Below are 19,537 nucleotides of genomic sequence, written 5' to 3'. Positions count from 1 at the left end.
CCAGAGCAGCATGACCCAGCATGGTGTGTCCTGGCCCCGTGTAACATGTCCTGTTCTGATTCGTTGTGCTTCACCAACCGGTGTCAGCTATGACTTTTGATTGTTTTTCCATCTTCTTTTGTTTTGATCGGCTCTGCTCAGAGCAAATGTTTAAGGTGTGCTTCCAGTTTGATTTTGAAACAAAGCTGTTGATGTAATCCTCCTCCTTGACCGTCACCCCAAACCACTGGTTTGTGATGATGGTCCCTTTAACATGAAGCACTGTTTCTACTGTTGACTTGTTCCACCAAAGAGTGATGCTCAGATTGTTACAGTTGAATCATTTTTAGAGGCCTGAAGAGGGAAAACTATCCCTCTGAGAAAAGTCCGAAAAATAATATAATTTTGTGCAGCCAAATCATTTTTCCCCCCTATACTCTTAATCATCTCTTGAGCCCTCAGGTTTATCTTAGAGGGGTCCTAACCCTCAGTTGGGAACTGCTGCCTTAGAGGATAAAGGTGCAGTCAGACCTAATTTTGCTCTCCATTTTTTTCTTTGAAAAAATGGGAGAAGACATATTGGCCTCCAGCTGCAAAGTGACAGGCTTCTTTTGCTGAGCACAGTCTCAATCTGACTGAGCTTTGACACATGAAACCTTTCCAGTAGCCAGCCAGTTCAGAGAGACCTGCGCTCCTCTGAAAATAACTTAAGTTCCAATTTGAGGATCTTGAAACAGTTATTAACCATTCTCTTTTTAGCATTTCTACTGCTGCAATGAATGACAGCCTTTAAGAAATAATGAAACACAACTGCCCCGCCATCAGTAGTTTTAAAAATGTGTGACTCTGCACTGGTTAGTCTGCTTTTTTTTTTTTTTTTTGCCAATAATAGCATGACTAGTCTAGAAATGTGCAGTATGTTTTTTTATGTATATATGGGCTGCTTTCGTGTGGTGTTGGTTTGTGCTCCTATGTGTAAATTGTGTGTGGATTTGATCTCCAATGGATTCACAGTGATTGGGCTGCAAACTGGTACCAGTCCATGCAAAGTTGGCTACCAGCCCTTAAAGATGTTATCAGACTAGATTAGATTCTCTTCCCCGCTGCCACCTTCCTGGTCAGCCACAAAAACTAAATTTTGGACTAGACAATCAAAACCTAACAATGATTCTGCAGTATGAGAGACGTGCTGTGAAGAAACAGGCTCTAATGTCTCACTAAGCAGTGAGTTATATTTTTGTATTTCTCTTTGTAATATTAGATATAAGGAAGCGGCTGCCACTTTCTCCCCTCCTGAAGATGTTTGTGGTTCTGACACATTTTATTTGTTTTTGCCACACCAGGAGAGTAAATTTCACCAGGTGAAATCCACACAAAGTCTGTTGAACCTCTGACCACATTTAATATCACATCTTGTATGTGATGATGTGGAAAAAGCATTTTGTCCCCACTAGATAGCCGTACAAGCAGGATTATTAGACTGGATGCAGTGACTCTTCAAAAAAAAAGAAGAAGAAGCTATTTGCGATGAGTTCCACCAAGGAGAGATTTTGAGATTGTTGCATTTCAATCATTTTTGGAGGCCTTTAAGAGGAAACACTATCTAGTATTTCATATGAGAAAGAAAAAAAGCACATTAGAAAAGATTACATAATTTTGTGTAGCAGAACCATGTTTTTTCTTCTTTCACCCATGTTAGGAGACATTGACTTAAACAACAAAATGTTCTTTTTAAATGTTGCTGCAGCATGCTGGGCATCTCACTACAGTGATTATATTGAAGGTGTTGCAGTCATTACACTCCTAAAGTTGGCACATACTACACTAAGCTCGTCATACACTACGGTCTGAAGCTTCTCTGAGATTTTCATGAGCTGTGGTCGTATAAACTGCATCAACACAGTAAATTTCTCCCTATGACTTAACATTGCTGATGCCTGCAGCACGCTAAAGTAGCTTTCAAAAGGATTGATCCCATCCAGTCTTGATGGGGAGGGGGTGATGGTGTCTTGAGAACATCATAGCACTGACTTAATCTTCTTTTCCGTTTAATTTAAAATGCCTGCCAGTATCAGTTTTGATTTCAGACTCTGCGGTTGAGCATCATCTGAAGTGGGAGAGGTATTGCACAACTCTGCTGAGCACTTTGAGCTGGCTGTATGTGTTCCAAAAATGATGACGAGCCCAAACTGTTTATACGAGAGAGAGAGAGAGACAGAGAGAGAGAGAGAGAGACATGTATGCATGACAACCAAGTGCCACGTTTACACCAAACAGCCTTGCAGTGAAGACATGATCATTGAAAGGGTGGGTGACAGATGAGACACATAAGATGCAGTCCACTGGAGGGCAGTATTTCACTAGAGATAAAAGAAGACACCATTACATTCCTGTTCATCCATATGATAAAGTGTCACCTCTGCATCAGTTCTTTTATCAGAAGGCAAAACTCATCATGATTCAATCTTTCTGTCATCCTGAAGTGTAAGGTTCATCTTAAGATTCATGTGGCTGAGAGTGAAACTGTTTGCTAATTTGCTTACCATTCAGTGTTTGTTTAAGGTTGTTAAATTTGAAACTGAATCGGAAGAACATCATGGGAAATTTGTCTTGAGTGTTTACTTCATTGTAGTTTGAAACATAAGTTTGGAATTCAGATTCTACATACAATTAAAAATTATTAAATCAACAGTTTTGGATTTTTAGGCCACTTGGGGGTGTTGCAACAAGCTGTTAATGCAGTACTGACATGTATATACCTTATAAAGTTAATATAGCAAATTTGTTAGCAAACACTTGTTTATTTAAACATACAGCAGACATGGAGAGACAGTAGCATCTCTTTAGAGTTGTATGTCTGTCCATATGATGAATTTACAGTATATCCAATATTCACTCTGTTTAGTTCTGTTTTGGTCTTCATCAACTCCTGAGGGAAATATCTGGCTGTTAAGCAGCTAAATGCTCCACTGCGTTCACTTGCTCATTTTCTAACCTTGTCTGTGTGCCGTTTAGTGCTGGACATCAGAGCTTTTTTTCCTGAACACAGCTGCCTGCTGAGACCCAAAATGATGAGAGCAATGAGAGTGAACCAAATGGAAAATCTTTTGGCCATAAAACCAAAACAATGAGCTGAAAGATTTCTTAAAAAGCTCTGTAGAGCTGAGGGGAACCGCTGAGGTAATTCTCACCTTTTAGATTATGCATTGTCTTTTGATCCATTGTTAATCTAAAAATATTGATTAGAGCAGCTTTAAATAAGAATCCAGATCCACAAAGTTCATATTCTGTTCCTTGTGTTACATAATCCAATTCAAAAGACAAAATAATAACAGAATTGCTACAAGAAAAGAAGCCTTAAAACATCTTGTCATAGCGTTTGAATGAACAGTACTGTATACTTGATAAATCGTGCTCAAGCTTGCAGTTGCCATAATAAAGATGCAGGCTATTTATTTGGAGTGCCTAGCATCAGTGCAAAATAAGATGTGGGTTATTAATTGACCACCGCTTGGTTAAACACATGCTGAGCAGAAATAGATTCAGGCTCAGAATGTTGTTAATGAGGCAGTGAAAACAGGGTCAACATAATGAATGGTGCTGCAGGTCAATAGCTGGCGATGACCATCAATCCACACAGGATTACAGTCACCCTCACCACCAACATTAAACTAGATATCTGTGTGTGTGTGTGTGTGTGTGTGTGTGTGTGTGTTTGTACTGTTTGTGTATTGTCTTTTAAAGCCACCATGTGTAGAATTTCTATGTGATGTGATTATATTGTACTACTACTAGGGGAAACCAGAGTCAGAAATTTTCAAATTCTATAGATTCTGAATAAATAATGTGGACCAGTGGTGTGATGTTTCCACTAGGTTTCTAAAAGTTTTAAGAAGTATCTTTTGGTGGCAATTTAGCAGCTGCTTTCACTTTACAATTATCACCACAGAACCACAACAATGTACCAACTAGAAGCTGGCAGACGCGCCTGATTGACACGCCTGTCCGCCTTCTAGGTATTTGAGCAGTGTTGCCAGGTTGGTTCAAAAACGTCATTAATGGCCAGAAAAGAATATGAATACTGAAAAAAAAGAAAAACGTCTGTACTATGACAAACCAGGCCAAAAGTTTGTCAACCCACCCAAGTTCATTTTTACTGACATAATCCATCCTAAAGCTGCACAACTGAGCGGAAAATCGGCAAGATTTCTCGGGCGTAAAATTTTCCACCCCAGATCCAGTTATTTTCAGCATGCAGTGTCAACCAGTCACCACCAGGAAAAGTTGAACATATTACACACATACCGCTGTCAGGCGGGGAAAAGTAGGCTCTTCACCACACAGACAAAGATTGTAGGCAGCGCTTGTTCATTAGTCATTGCATGTTTCTGTAATTATGTATATGATTTATTTGCGAGTAACAACTGAAATTTACACACATATATACACAACACAACAATAACAAAAACAATTTTTCATGAAAATATGTATTTCACACTCGGAATTGCAGGAAGGCCGGCACTCCAGCACCCTTAATGGACCATACGCCCCTGATGTAGACAAGAGAAAAGGCCGGACAGAGTGCATAGAGACACAGTCAGTCCTATGACCTTTTGCTTAAGTCATCCCCTGAACAGCGTCTCCTGTAGTAATGGTAAATGGTAAATGGACTGCACTTATATGGCGCTTTTAGCCTTCTGACCACTCAAAGCGCTACTACACTACAAGCCACATTCACACACACACACACACTCACACACCGATGGCGACACGCAGGCTACCACGCAGGGTGCTGGCACAGCTATCGGGAGCAATTTGGGGTTCAGTATTTTGCCCAAGGACACTTTGACATGTGGACTAGAGGAGCTGGAAATTGAACCGCCAATCTTCCAATTAGTGGCTCTACCTCCTGAGTCACAGCTGCACCTAGGCACCACGCAATAGGCACCTAAAGAGTTTAAAAGGTGCTTTGTTTTTTTTAGCCTTTTAAAAATCTACCCACTGTGTGGAAGCTGATCCTGGTTGCTGTTGTATCAGAGTTTAGGGTAACATTAGCAGCTCGGTCCTGCTCTTTATTAGATTTGGGGAAACTACACTACCAGCAACCCCAGCCAAACTTGTTTTCTGAGATCTGAGACATTTATCAAACACCTTGGTTAGTCCTAAAAGCTTTTCTTTCTTCTTAACATTAAGAGTGAAAACATGTATGAAAATATGTACAAAAAACCATGAATCTAATCTTGATTGCCCGAGTATGTAAGCTAAGTAGCCAAACAGGGTTATGTTAGAATAATCTTACATTTTTCTTTTCTTTCCTTTGTCATACTTGTAATACTAAGACTATATCTACACGACAAACAATGTTGTTTCTCTTGATCCTCATGGATCATCAACTAGTGAGGAGGCTGACTTTTTCATAACCTTTTAGCATGATATAATGTATGCAACCATTAAGTGCATATTTAAGATCCCTTTTACAGGATTCTTGTTTTAAAAGAAGTCAGATTTTTGGAGATTTAAAAGAAAGAAAATAACAGCCACAGAAAGACTTTTCAACCATGGAGTTTAGCTTAATTAGCTTTAGCTACAGCTGATAAAATCAACGATCACTGAAATGAGAAGCTACTTTTATATACTTATGTCTGAAATCAAGGATTCATTGTTTCTTTATACTATATGTACTGTGCAAGATCAGAAGGCTTGATAGACATAGCAACAGTAACTAACTTAACATCATTCTGTACATCTATAATATCACGCACTGATTGATCTGCAGCATTGTCTTTAATTTGTGAATGAAATAGGTAGAAAAAACATCCTTTTTTGCTCCTTGTTTAAACTCTCACTGTGAATACTGATAACATCTGCTGATGTTAAACACACATGTAATGATGATTGTGGTTCATTCAGCCTGTCAGGTTGTGATCATGATACTTGCTTCCTGTTGCAGGCTTTACCTTAGGATAGAGTGACCAGCTCAGCATGAGAGTTTTTAAGGGTCTGTTTGGCTTCTCCCCAATGTTGAATTATATTGAATGTTTTAATACTGAGAGGAGACAGGAATCTTAAAGAAAGATATCTCAAAACAAAATTATCTGCATAATTTTGTATGGCTAGCTGCAAGCTACCTGATAATTTTGCAGGTCTGTAATTTCTCAATCATTCTGTGATACATTTCCTGGAAAGAACTATATATTTGATACTTCTTACTGGGAAAACAGGAGTATCTTGGAAGGAAGAAACTAAATTAGGAAATATTCATTCATTCTTGAAAACATTTGTCCTTTATACAGTATGTTGTATCCTGTATGTTGAACTGTATTTTCATCTGTTTTGTGAGTTCAGCAGACCTGCTGGCTGACACACTCTCTACAGTAGGTTATGCTAACAATTAACAGGAATTAACTGGAAGTGTACCAATTCAGCACTCTCTCCTATTTCCCTACAATTAATACTAAACTCCATTGTTCTTTCCAAGAAACTGCAGACCTGTATAATAAAGCATTACCATGTTTTTTTTGTAATGTGGGTGACCCGACCCTTTAAACCAGCTATGCAGAAGCAGAGGTTGTCCAACAAAAAATAAACAAACATTATTAAATGAAATGTTACTGTTGAATACTGCCTCAAACATTCAGTGTGATAATTAGAGCGAGGAAAATCCCACAATTAGACGGACAAATCCAGAGATTTGAGTAGCTCGGTTAGCATTAACCCTGTGTTAGCCTTAGAATTAGCCTGGTAGTGTGTGTAATAGTATCAGCATGCGTGGCTGTGCCTGCTGCGGTGGCACAGCCTGTGAATATAGAGTGGGCTCCCACAGCTCGGAAGATTAGCGCCCGAGTGCATTCAAGTCCATGTGCAAGGGCCCATTTCCAGGAAGAATAGCCCTTTATTGGGCCCCAAGTTGAATCCTGCTGCTTCCCTTTGGCCCAATAGAAAGCTGCAGTAACTGACAGTCCTTTACAATCAGCCAACACTGGTGGAGGTTTTGGGGCTCTCATTCTTCTTTTTTCACTCTTTTTCTCTAAAAGGATTGATTTTGAAATTACTCTTTCTCTGCCCAGTGTGTGTATGGGTTGGTATATTTGTGTGCATTCGTCCGTATATATGTCTTCTTGTGTGTGTATGTTTTTGTGCATATTGGCCTGCACACACACACACACACACACACACACACACACACACACACACACACACACACATGCACAGAGACACACACGTGCACGTTTGAATGCCAGTCTTGGCAATTGTCTTAATGGGATAAGGGGAGACTATGGTTCCTGTTGGGAGGATGAGACTGTGAGAATGACATGGGAAAACACACACACGTTGCATTCATGGCACTAACAGCTACGTTGTCAGTTGATTCAAAGCAAAGGTGATATGTAGTGACTCGTTATCTCCCAAATACACCTCTGGGGTGTAAATACTCTGCACACTAGCCAAAAAAATATACGGCACACCTTTCTGCAGGAGAGAAACTTTCTTTTACAGAACAAATCACAACCATAATCACAAAAATTGAACGACTCATGCGTCTAGTTTTAGAGTGCACACACACATAGATCTTTTGGTTTATTTCACAAAGTGTCAAACTGAGGGTCATTTAAGGATAATGAAAGAAGTGACATTATAGATTACTAAAGGAGGGGTTAGTGGGGGGCTACAATGAAGAATTCTGACCAGTAGGGGTCATCTGTGGCACAATGTTCACAAAGGCCGTCACGCTAACAAGACTGCTACTGTCTCTCAGTTGTCCCCTTAAAACAAATCAATACCTACTTTCAAAGCCTAAGAGAGCAGTCCAAATAAGGGTTATTCCTTTTCAGAGTGTTTCATTTGAAAGCTTTTTAGAGGCCTGGGGAGACAAAACCATCCAGTATTTCACAAGAAATAAGCAAGAAGTCAGAGGAAAGTCAGATAATCTTATGTAACAGAAATGTATACCTTTCGTTCTTATACCTTTAATCATCTTGTGACCTCAGGTTGGAAACCACTGTGCTATCTCCTTTCATCAACTCAAATCATATCTTGAGCAGACAATTTGACAAAATCACCACTGAAAGATGTCAGAGCTGTCTTTTAGGGTGTCCTGCTGAACAACAATTAATTTTGTCATTTAAGACGAGAACAACAATATGCTTTAAACAAAATACTTCAAGTCATTAAAAGCCTCTGATGTTTCATAACCATGTACTGTCGTCACAGGAGATACAGTTAAACCTGCAATAACATACTTTTTTTTTTTTTTTACCACTTTTTTAACCACCTGTTATCACTTGACCAAAATTCAGTACTTGGATGATGTGATAACATGAGATGTAGCTGGAGGCTTCCAAAAACAAGTAAGAGGACCTTATGATGCAGCTACTTTTGACACCATTTACAATGCTATAAAACATAGAAAAACAGCAAATCCTCACATTTGAGAAGCTGGAACTAGCAAATATTTGTGACCATTGCAAGATAAATGAACAATTAACTGATTATTGGCAATTAATTTGCTATCAATCTACTTATTGATAAACTGACCTATCATTTAAGCAGCATGCGTTATGTCCTCTCATCCCTCATTTCAACTGAGCCCTCCATTGTCTGATTCCCATAGTTATATCATACTTCTGACAAGACGGGGAGGAATTAATTAGTGAGATAGTGGTGAAATGGTTTATTGAAATGAAAACCTCTTGGGCTTGGACTGACATGTGATTTAAACAACAGTGGTGTGAAAAATATCTTCAGAATTTTTTTTTTCTCAACTTTTGGTTCCTCCCATGAAATAAAGATGTATAGCCTCATAACACACACATACAGGATTTCACAAACGACATGATAACACACTCCCACACACACGTTCACGCTCCTTTTCTGACTCTCGCACCCAGAGACACAATCACACTCAATTCTCTCCTGACAACAGATGGACAGGTCTGTGATTACCGTCCCACCTCTAAACCTCGCAGGTATTATAGCCCCATTCCCCAGCTCATTGTGTCCATGCTGAGATGTCAGCCGGCGATAAGTGAAATGACAGATTCACAGGAAGATGTGGGGGGTGTCGTATTTCCCAGACTGATCAACATTTCATCTTGAGGTAAGGATGAGCTGAGGAGGGGGAGGTGGATGGATGACAAGGCAGAGACCACCTGACATTTTTTGTATGATATCTCCAGTTTGTCTTCATTAGCTATGCTCCACTGCACTCCAGGATGCGCTAATAGCATCAAAAGACTGTCTGGCAGGTGAGCATGGAGACACATAGAGCTAAGAACAGCTGAACGTATAATTGCAGGTCAGGTTTCATATTATCAGTCTCCCATGAGAAATCTGCAGGGTGAAGGGCTTAAATGAAATTATTACCTTGGTGTTCATCATGCGCTGAGGCTGAAGTCAGTGACTGTGTATGTGTGAGAGAAAATGACTGACAGAAGACATTTGGTGATAAAAATTAACTCAAAAACACAATCTTTTCAGAGAAGCAGTAAACTTTTTGTGATTGAATGCCAATTTACTGTGAACACTTAAGAGCTGAATACTCTGCCCGTATATTTTGACTTTAATATTCTCTCTCACCTCTGTTTCCAGTTTTATTTTCTTTATTTCTTTACAGCTTGGCTCTGGTGATTGAGTCGGAACATTTCGTCCATCCATGTGTCAGTCCAACACTTGGATCCAGAGTGAAATATGTTCACAACTGTTGGAAGATTGACATGAAATTTGATAGAGACAGTCATCGTCCCCAGAGGATGAATTCTAATAACTTTGGTGTTTCCCTGACTTTTCCTCTAGTATCACACATCAAAAGTTTTTTTCTTTAAAAGTTATTTTCTCTGTCAAACTTCACTTATTTTCTTGTTATTTTCTTGGCCTCACTAAAATATAGTTATTACAAAAAGATGATGTGTCAACACTTAAAAGTTAACACTATTATATGAGCATAGAACTTCATTATTGACCTTTTTGGAACAGTTTACTGTTTGTAACAAAATAATTAAAAGATCAAAAGTCCACTTAATAGCTTGCAGAAGTTTCAACGGCATCTCATGGTCTTGAAAACCAGTGCTTAGATCTGTCAATTTGACCTTCCACATGGTGAACTTTTTGACTTTTTGTAGATTGCACACCTTGAATACTCCATTTATCTCCAACAGGGGAAATTTCCCCATGTGCAACATTTTAATTCATGACAGGATTCTGCAAAAATAATGACAGAAAAGACTTTTTCACAGACATTAATCACAGGTGTAACCAATAACATCAATAATGGAGTGCTATATTACCATCTCTCACAGAGGGCATTTTGATTTGTCAAACCATGCAGAAAAGCACAGGTGTAGCTAATAACATTAATGATGTCTGTGTTATACAGTATTTAGGTGTACCAGTAAATATAGCAGTGTACACTTATAACAATTATGAATGTTATTTGTGATAACACTGTGTTTGACAAGTCAAAAGAATGATTTATTGTTCATGTTGATTCATTTTGCTCACATAAAACAATGGAGCGATCACTGATGTTATTAGTTACACCTGCTATCACAAGTTAAAATCACCACTGAAAGAAAAGTCTAATGGACAGATACTAACACTGCCCAGCCTCAGTTAGCCCTGAGTGTATTTTTAGTATTTTGATTTTAGTATTTAGAGATTTTAGTAATTACTTTTAGTAGTCTCATCATGCTGCTACAACTATACCTGACTGTTGTGTGTTATTGCCATTTTATTGCTATTTAGCTGTTTATTTATAATTGTCTAGTTAATCATATTTTTCTGACTATTTATATATTTTTTTATAAATTATTTGAACTGATGTAGTTTTGTTTGTGTTTTAACCACATGCCAAACAAACACATTTCTAGAAACTAGAAGATGTCACTTGTCAAATGAAGGCTAATGCATGCATCTTGGCCTTACAGTTCTTCTGTTATAAGCTTTTCCATTTGGGTGTGCCAAATAGGTTAAAATTCTATAAAAAGGGAATTATCTTGTTTGTATTGCTGTTTATTGCTTGTTGTCAATGTGAGTCATTTCTTTCTGCTGTGCACTACTAGATGTGCAGTTTCAGAATACACAATAAAATTAATCTTGAACCTCAGTTACTGTTGCTACATCCAACAACTTTCAGTTAACCATATGGTGACTTATATAGCAGTTTAACATTACTAACCACAGGCAGTCAATAACTACAGTAAATGTTGTAGTAGAAAACTTGTTGCCTTTGAAGAGACATAGTCGTCCTTGGCGATGGTACTCATGTTGAGCTTTGAGATCTTCCACACAACTTCATCCACTTGATTTCAAACTCTTCTTTCTTTGTTTTATCAGGATACTAAGTGTTGCTGTTACATTTCTCCTGCACACATGTTTTAACAATCTTCTACAGCGTAAATGTAGACACTAAACAGTTGAAGCAATCGAGAGGAAAGATGACCAAGTTTGTGTGGAATTGTATTTGGTTTGGTTTCAAATGAACAGCTTTTATACAGTACAGTTATGTAATATATTACGATTAGACTCTTGTTTTGACTTGTGTACTCTCTCTGGGAGTAATTGTTGGTGTCAGTTATTAGTCACACAGATACTTAACAACTCAAGAGAACAACTGCCTTACTGTGTGAAGTTTGCATGTTCTCCCAGTTTCTGCGTGGGTTTCCTCCCTCAATCCAAATACAAGCCAGTTAGGTTAACTGGCAAATCTAAATTGCTTGTAGTTGTGAATGTGAATGTGAACACTTGTCCGTTGCTATGTGTCAGCCCCCATGATAGACTGACAACCCGTCCAGGGTATATCCCGCCTCTTGCCCAGTGTCATCTGGGATAGGCTCCAGCCCCCGTGACCTCGCAAAGGACAGACAGTAGCTATGAAAATGGATGGATAAATTCTGACTGTATGAAAATATGTTAGTAAATGCCAAGAAATGCTACAGATGATCCATTGCACACCAGAAAAAAATACGTCAGATTAAACCATTTATACTTCCTATATCACATAATTAATTATAACATGGTTTCATATCATGTAGAGGAGAGATGCGACTTGTAGAATACTGTGTTACTGCATTTCTACTTCATTGAAGTGCTCGTTGTTACACTAGCACTAGTCCCTTATAGTATTAATATTCAGCATACCAATATCAGCCTCCTCAGCTCTACTGGCATGTGCCCGGGGGTGTTGCTGGCAGGTCTCACTCACTACTGGGTGGCCCTGGTTGGTAGCTACTCAACGCTCCTCTCTTGCCAAGCAGAAAAAGCTATTGGACTCTCCAAGGAAAGCAGTAAGGTTGGGTCAGAGTGTGTGTGTGTGTGTGTGTGTGTGTGTGTGTGTGTGTGTGTGTGTGTACTGGTGTGTGTGTGTGTGTGTGTGTGTGTGTGTGTGTGTGTGTGTGTGTGTGTGTGTGTGTGTGTCTATGTATGCATGCCCACGTGTATGTGTGTGACCCAAGCTAAATTATCACACGCTCATTGTTTTGTACTGTTATCTGATACTGTCACACTATTGTTGTGAATGTAAATATTACCTTTTGTTGGACACCAGACTAATTGTCGCATGGGGATAAAAGAAACGCTTGATTCAAGTGGACTGAATAGATGCAGTGGATTGGCTGCAGCTAGTTTGTTGAACCTGAGTTTGGGATTTGTTGCGCTGGGCTCTTTGTCTTGCATTTCCCCTAGCTTCTTTTCTCTTCACTTTCCCTTGCAGTTTCTCTTTGTCGTTGGTGAAAATTGTGCATCAATGCAGTCTAAAGCTTTCTCAGTGAAGTGACCCGTGTTTAAATGTTCTGGGGGCGTCTTGTTGAATTGCTCAAACAAATTGCTGTTGATATGAAGATGTGGGATGGTGTCTCCATTGAGCTGGAGGTTTATACACTTGGCTAAGCATTAGCATTGCAGGGCACTGAATGGCAGATCTGGCTGAAGTTATGACTTTGTCTTTTGTCAGTCAATTTGGGTCCTTCCTCTGAGTGGGCTCCGTTCCAAACATGTCAAACTTATCAAATGGAAGATTTTCAGAGGAATGCCTTCAAGTTATTTTCATTCAAATTTCCTTCTATAGAATAGTTTTGGTACCAACACGTCACACTTTGAACTTCCTTATGGTGAGTAATTTGTGTCACTCACAAAAATGACCTTCACTGCTATGCTGATGATACTCTACTAAACCTCAAACCCTTAACAAACTGGACAACCTCCCATTCGACTTGCTATCCTACTGCAGCTGAAGACTGACAGTAGTGGACACGTTACCCCTGATGTCCACTTGATGTGTAAATGGAGCATCTTGCTCGCTGCTCTTTTCTTTTTCTCAGCTATCTTTACACACTGGGTATATTTTTGTCTTTGAAGGAAGATTCAAGATTAAAGAGCTTTTATTGTCACATGCACAGAAACACAGCAGATGGCAACACTGATGGCAGTGAACTCTGGCTTCTTCAAGCTCTAGTTCAAATCAGAATATATTATAAAATATTTACAATCATAATAAAAGGAGAGAGAGAAAAGAAAGACAAGACAGAGGCAAATTGAAATATATACAAATATACATTATATTGCACATTGGTGCGCAGGTGCGGTATTGCACATAAATGATAAATAGATTAATAGTGTAAGCACAAAACTCGCCTGTGAATGTACTTGAAGGCCTTTATCTATTAATAACTGACATTTCTGAAATTGCTTCCAGAGGACATTAGAGCCACAATGCAGCATTTTGACTGTTGCTGACATTAGAGGAATGTGACCATTTTCTCAAACATCACCTTTTTCACTAACACTTATTTCATCTATGCTTAAAACTGCTGAAACCAGTGTTGATTTCTGAACATTATGTCTAAAACACACTGAAGTTGTACATAATGGAACTCTTTTTTAACAAACTATTGCAGGCTCCCCACATAAAACATTTACTCGAACAGTCTTTGCACTTCATCACACATGCACTACCTTCACTCTACGATGTATACCAGCGTGGTGTTGCTGTTATAATATGCATCTCTGTATTAAAAGGGGAAAAGGATTGTAGCTAGTGGCCAAAGATGTCATGGGAAATCTTAATATATCTGATTATCACCCAAAATATATCATATCCCTGAAAATGACAATCTGCAGAATGTGAACAGCAGGACATTTTACACTGATGACACATAAATATGAGAAAACCTGCTTCTGTACGAGGCCGCTCCTAAATGTTAGTACATGTATTTACAAATATTGGGGGTCCAAGTAAGTCATAAACTATACTCCACAAGCCCAAAGAAGTAGATTTGTGCATAACATTTTCTGGTTTAACTCCAGTACGAAAATGTGCAGGAAAAATCAATGGGTTCATTTTTTCTATTGTTTCAACAACTGCTTTCGCAGAATACACAAATGTGCAATGATGAGCACTGAAAAACTGCTCAGTAGCCAACAGTGAAAAAAAACAATGCAATATGCTGCTCAAGTTTTTGTCACAGTTTGTTGTGAAAAGAGCAAATACATCAAGCTATCCTCCTGAGAGAAAAGATGTTGGCTATAGAGAGATTTAGAGACAAATTGATCAGCATTCACAACAGTTATATAACATCAGAAGAGGGCAAAAGAGATTCAGACAGGCAGCTTTATCCACTCTCCTCCTCTCACTGTCCTTCTTTTCTCACTCTGCTTCTCTCCTCTATGTCTGTCTGCTTTCTTTGCATTCCTTTCACCTTTGCCTCTAACATACTACAGTCCACCTGTCTATTCCCTCTCTCATCTCACTCACAGCATCTTGTAAAAGCCTGCAGATAGGTTTCCCAGCAACAAGTCTTTTTCCAGTGTCCTAACTGGACAGCAAAGTAACTCTGTCCCTCTGGACTCAAACAACTAAAAGCGCAACTTTGGGGTCCCTTAGGAACGAGGCAGCCAATTACTTTGAAGCATCTTGCTTGGTTTAGAGTCAGTGGGCCAAAAGGATAATGGTGGAGGAGAATGACCTGCAGCTTTCTTGTCAACAGACCATCATGAGCTGGAGTGAAGTTATTTATTTTTAACACATGTCCTCTGGAGGCAATCTCTCTCATATTGTAGTCCAAAATGACTCTTGACCCTCCTAAAGTTTGAGAATGGGCTTTGTCAATTAACTAGAAAAGGTCTAAACTTGTTTTGATGTGCTGGACAATCACAGCACTGCAACTTCATGTAGCAATTTTAAGGCAAAGACCTGATATTTCTTACCAAGCAAAAAAATGGTAAATCTTGTACCTGTGAGGAAATATCAAAGTTTGATCCTCATCCAGTGTTCCTACTCTGATAATGTTGTACAGGGCAACATAAATAAAGGACTTGACTCTACTTGAAAGGCACAGTGAGTGTTTGCCAGCCGCTTTGGGTGGCCATACTTTTTATGCAGGGCACTTCCTTTAAGCTTCTAACGACGAGTGACCCTTGCGTGAAGGGATTCTTAGAGACTAGGTCAGGCTTTTAGAGTCAGGGGAGTTCCTAGTGCACCGAGTCTATCACGCCTGGAAACCAGGCAATCAAATTGTGTATGAACAAACCCTACAAACTCTCTTTTAAAGCCCATGAGGAAACAATTGTTTGTCAAGAAGCGTGGGTTATTAAGACTTTATGACGAGCTGGTCATTCATCATTAGCTGGTGACAACTACAATCCAGTGTTTTTAAATAAGGACTCTAATGGTATTGTACACTCGGGTGCAGAGGGACTTCTAAATGGGACAAAGGAGTGTGAGTTGGTATGCTGAGAGCAAAGCAGGAGCAACTGCTGGACAAAGGGAACAAGACTGTTGACATCAATTCATAAATCAAACGGGATCACTGCCTCTTTGATGATTAGGACTTGACTTCCCAAAACCCTTCAACTAACAGCTCAGGTGTCGTGTGTATACAGGTTTTTTTGTTTTGTTTTGTTTTTTTTAAAGTACTTTTTGTGTTTTCTTGAATATGTAAATGCAGACTAGTGCCCGACTGATATTTTTGAGGCCATTACGGATAATGATATTTGAGAGTTTAAAAAAATCTGATAGTATATTTGCCAATATTTGTTTAACAACAACAGACAGCATAAACAAATATTTTCCTAATAAAAAAAGAACTATGACCAAATATTTGACTGAGTGGGTCATTTTACAATTGAAAAATAAACTTGTCAGTGCTCTCTGGTGGACAAACTATGTAATGGTGACCTAAATGACCTCAAACATCTTGATCTTTTATCAGCTAACATATAGGCTGATACAATAAAGTGATATTGACTGGAACTACTGGCACTGATGATATATCGGTCGGGCTCTAATGCAAGCTTGATATCAGTTTTATCATATCGTGTTGTAACACATCAATGATTTCCTCTTTGAAAACGTGTTATTCGTCTGTTATCAAGACGAAGCTTAAAATGTAAACACACTGGCCATAAATGTCATTTTGCGAAATATTATGATTGGTGTTGTCTTACTGGTTGCATGTTGAATTTAAGTCAGATCAAGTCAGTTTAGTTTTATATACTGTAGTCCATAAACACAAATTACAACTTTGCCTCAAGCAGCTTTACAATCTGCACAGCATACCCCAGCCTCTAACCTTAGACCCTTGATTCAGATAAGGAATTTACAGTAGTCTAATGTCTGCAAGAAAATTTTACTGATAACTGCAAATAAGAGATTAAAAGCCCAGATCCTGGAGAACAGGTTTGAAAATGCATCCAGAAATTTACAAAATGTATTGATTTCTTCCTTCTGACGCCTACAGTAGTCAAGTTCCTGCAACTAGCAAATAGCCTGATGGAATAGCCTAAATGTGCCAGAAAAAATGAATAGTGATATTAAAGGCAAAACGATGATCTATGAGTTGGATGTGAAATACAAAACCCACCTCCAGGCACTCAAGTGGCTGCTATGAAATAAAACAGCATTTCTGTGGTTTTGCCTTGATATAAAAATACATCATTGTGAATTGCTGCGTTTTGCTGATGCATTAAGCCTTTATTTTATTTTTTTATTTTTTATTTACATATTTACAGCTAATGGGGCGGCTGTAACAAGCTTGCAATACGTTGCTTAATAATGTTACTTTCAGTTATTTTAGACAAACTGTAAACCTGATGCTTAAACCAACATCAACCCAACTTTTTTCTCGTGTTTTGCCCGTCTCTCCATGCCAGCCTGCTCTCTCTGTGTCGTGGTAACGCTGATGTGAGAGCTAGACTGGTTACCACATGGCTTTTATCCAAGTAGAGGCGCTTGAGAGTGGACCGCTTGGAGAGTGGGAGCGCAGTCGCACGTTATCCATCGCCTGGTGCAAGATAGACCGTCACTCTGCCACGTCTGGCATTTTCCTTTATATAGTCGAGAGACTCAACCAAACTATTTCACTCAGCGCGGATCCAGATTGTTCTCCTTTTCCTCTTTTGCCCCCTCTCTCCTTTTTTTTCACCCCCCTGATCAGGCTTAACCATCTTGCGTTTTGTAAAGGCAATTGTTGGTGCGCATCATCGCGGGAGCCAAAAGGAGGTTTGCCACTGTTCCATACGAGACTGGTGAGTAGTGCGACTCAAGTTACATGTCTTTGTTTTCTTTTAGACTGATAATTTCTGCTTCATATTTGCATGAAGTTTTCTTCCACGCTTTTTTAGTTTGTTTTTTGATTGACTTTCTAACTTCTCATTAAGCTGTTAACTTGTATCCAGTGAGCAGATAATGACTTAATTGAATGGGTTGATTGATTTTCATATGCACTGTGGCCCACAAGTTATCTCACGCTAAGTGTTGCATTATAATAATGATACCAAACAGAAGAGTAAGTTTACTTTCACAGAAGCTAGTGGTTTAGTTGTATGTTACTCAAAGCTTGTTTTCTATCTGTAATTCTCTTTTTAGCTGGACTTTGGTTGTCTTTTCTATTCTGTATCTATTTTGTCTTCTTTCAGTTAAATGAATAGTTAATGAGGTATTACACTTGACTCCACTCTGCTCCTATTTTATCTATATTTGTGACTGTTTAAAGGGCCATGCAGCTGCATAACCAGTGGAAATTAATTGGATTCGAACTTTGGCATAAATCCGGACTATTATACAGTAGATGGGCGTGGTTTTGCATTAATGGGACAGTCCCATTCAGATATCTCAGGAAAGATTTCAGAAAAAAAAGTTACTGAATGCATTTAAAAGTTCTGGCTTTGATGTCACCTTTTTCAATCTTCTGTGCATGTGGGTGTTTTTTCTCTCTCAGCGGGCTGCTGGAACGTCATGACAGCTGAGAAGAGCGGGCCCGTTATAAACGGTAAACCAGAGGATGGCAGAGACCCGGAAGGGTCCAGCTCCAGCCTAGACAACAGGGAGTACAATGAGAGAGGCCAGTGGAACAACAAGATCGAGTTTGTCCTGTCTGTGGCCGGAGAGATCATCGGGCTGGGCAACGTCTGGAGATTTCCTTACCTCTGCTACAAGAATGGAGGAGGTAAAGACATTTCCTTCACTGTACCTGTGCTAGTAGACTGGATATGAACTGGCTGCTCACTAAATAAGGGAGGAGGTGAGACAGGTATCCTCATTGGAAAAGATTAGGCAAGTGCAATATCATAACCTTATTAAAATGTAAAAGTTTCCTGTGTAAATGAAATTCTTTCACCTTTACCACAACAAGAGAGCTGTCAGTGTAACACAAATATCCTTTATTATTTCATCCATTATGCACAATCATGTCAATAAAAGAGGCAGGTTCCCTCATTAGCCACTATTAGACTGCACAGTATGGATCCTCTGCATAATCTGAAAAGGTCACCTTGCAGTATGAGTGTGGCATCATAAAGAGCATCTTAATTTCCTCAATAAGAATTTTGTGAATTGCTCCTAAGAGAAGTGTAGAGAATAGTTAGAAGAACTGATAGATGAAGTGGTGTTCATGTTCTCTGCATATTTTTTTTTGTGTGCATAAAGGTGCATTCTTCGTTCCATATGTCATCTTCTTCGTGTGCTGCGGTATCCCCGTGTTTTTCCTGGAGACTGCCCTGGGTCAGTTCACCAGTGAGGGAGGCATCACCTGCTGGAGGAAAGTCTGCCCGCTGTTCGAGGGTAAGAACACGCTCACCTTATATCTTTTCTCAGGGGGTACTCATGAGTGTTTATACAGAACATGGGCAGATAAAAATTGATTCTTGCAAACGCACAACGGATTGTTCACATCTGTTGAGACAGATGCAAACTATTGACTAGTGACAGTAGTCACTGCTGCATCCTGCGTTTACTTAGAGTTTGCAGTAGTTTGAAAATGTAGCCATTCACATGCCGTTTCTGTAACTCTCTGCCCTCTCAGGTATCGGCTATGCAACCCAGGTGATTGAAGCTCATCTAAACGTGTACTATGTAGTGATCCTATCCTGGGCCATCTTCTACCTCTTTAACTGCTTCACCACTGAGCTGCCGTGGGCTGGCTGTGGGCACTACTGGAATACAGGTAGGAGGAAGGAACATTGGATAAGAGAGGAGATTCTTTGTGCAATGATCATGTGCATCTTTTTTGTTTCTTCAGAAAATAGAAAATATCTCCTAGGTTTTTAATGTGCAATGCCTCAAAAATAA

General features: G+C 39.2%; 1 protein-coding gene across 1 annotated transcript in view; it reads left to right on the top strand.

Moving 5' to 3' along the window:
• The first annotated feature begins 17,183 nt into the window (after positions 1-17,183).
• Positions 17,184-19,537, top strand: part of slc6a11b (solute carrier family 6 member 11b) — a 29,479-nt gene continuing 27,125 nt past the window's right edge. Inside the window, exons 1-4 of the mRNA XM_042406206.1 lie at positions 17,184-17,496; positions 18,189-18,416; positions 18,896-19,030; positions 19,272-19,412. Coding sequence (XP_042262140.1) covers positions 18,206-18,416; positions 18,896-19,030; positions 19,272-19,412 — 487 coding nt within the window. The 5' untranslated portion in view covers positions 17,184-17,496; positions 18,189-18,205. The remainder of the gene's footprint in view (positions 17,497-18,188; positions 18,417-18,895; positions 19,031-19,271; positions 19,413-19,537) is intronic.

The sequence above is a fragment of the Thunnus maccoyii genome, chromosome 3 (assembly GCF_910596095.1).
Source record: "Thunnus maccoyii chromosome 3, fThuMac1.1, whole genome shotgun sequence".
Classification (NCBI taxonomy): Eukaryota; Metazoa; Chordata; class Actinopteri; order Scombriformes; family Scombridae; genus Thunnus; species Thunnus maccoyii.
Note: the sequence above shows the minus strand (reverse complement) of the source record. Positions and strands in the feature narration are given on the sequence as shown.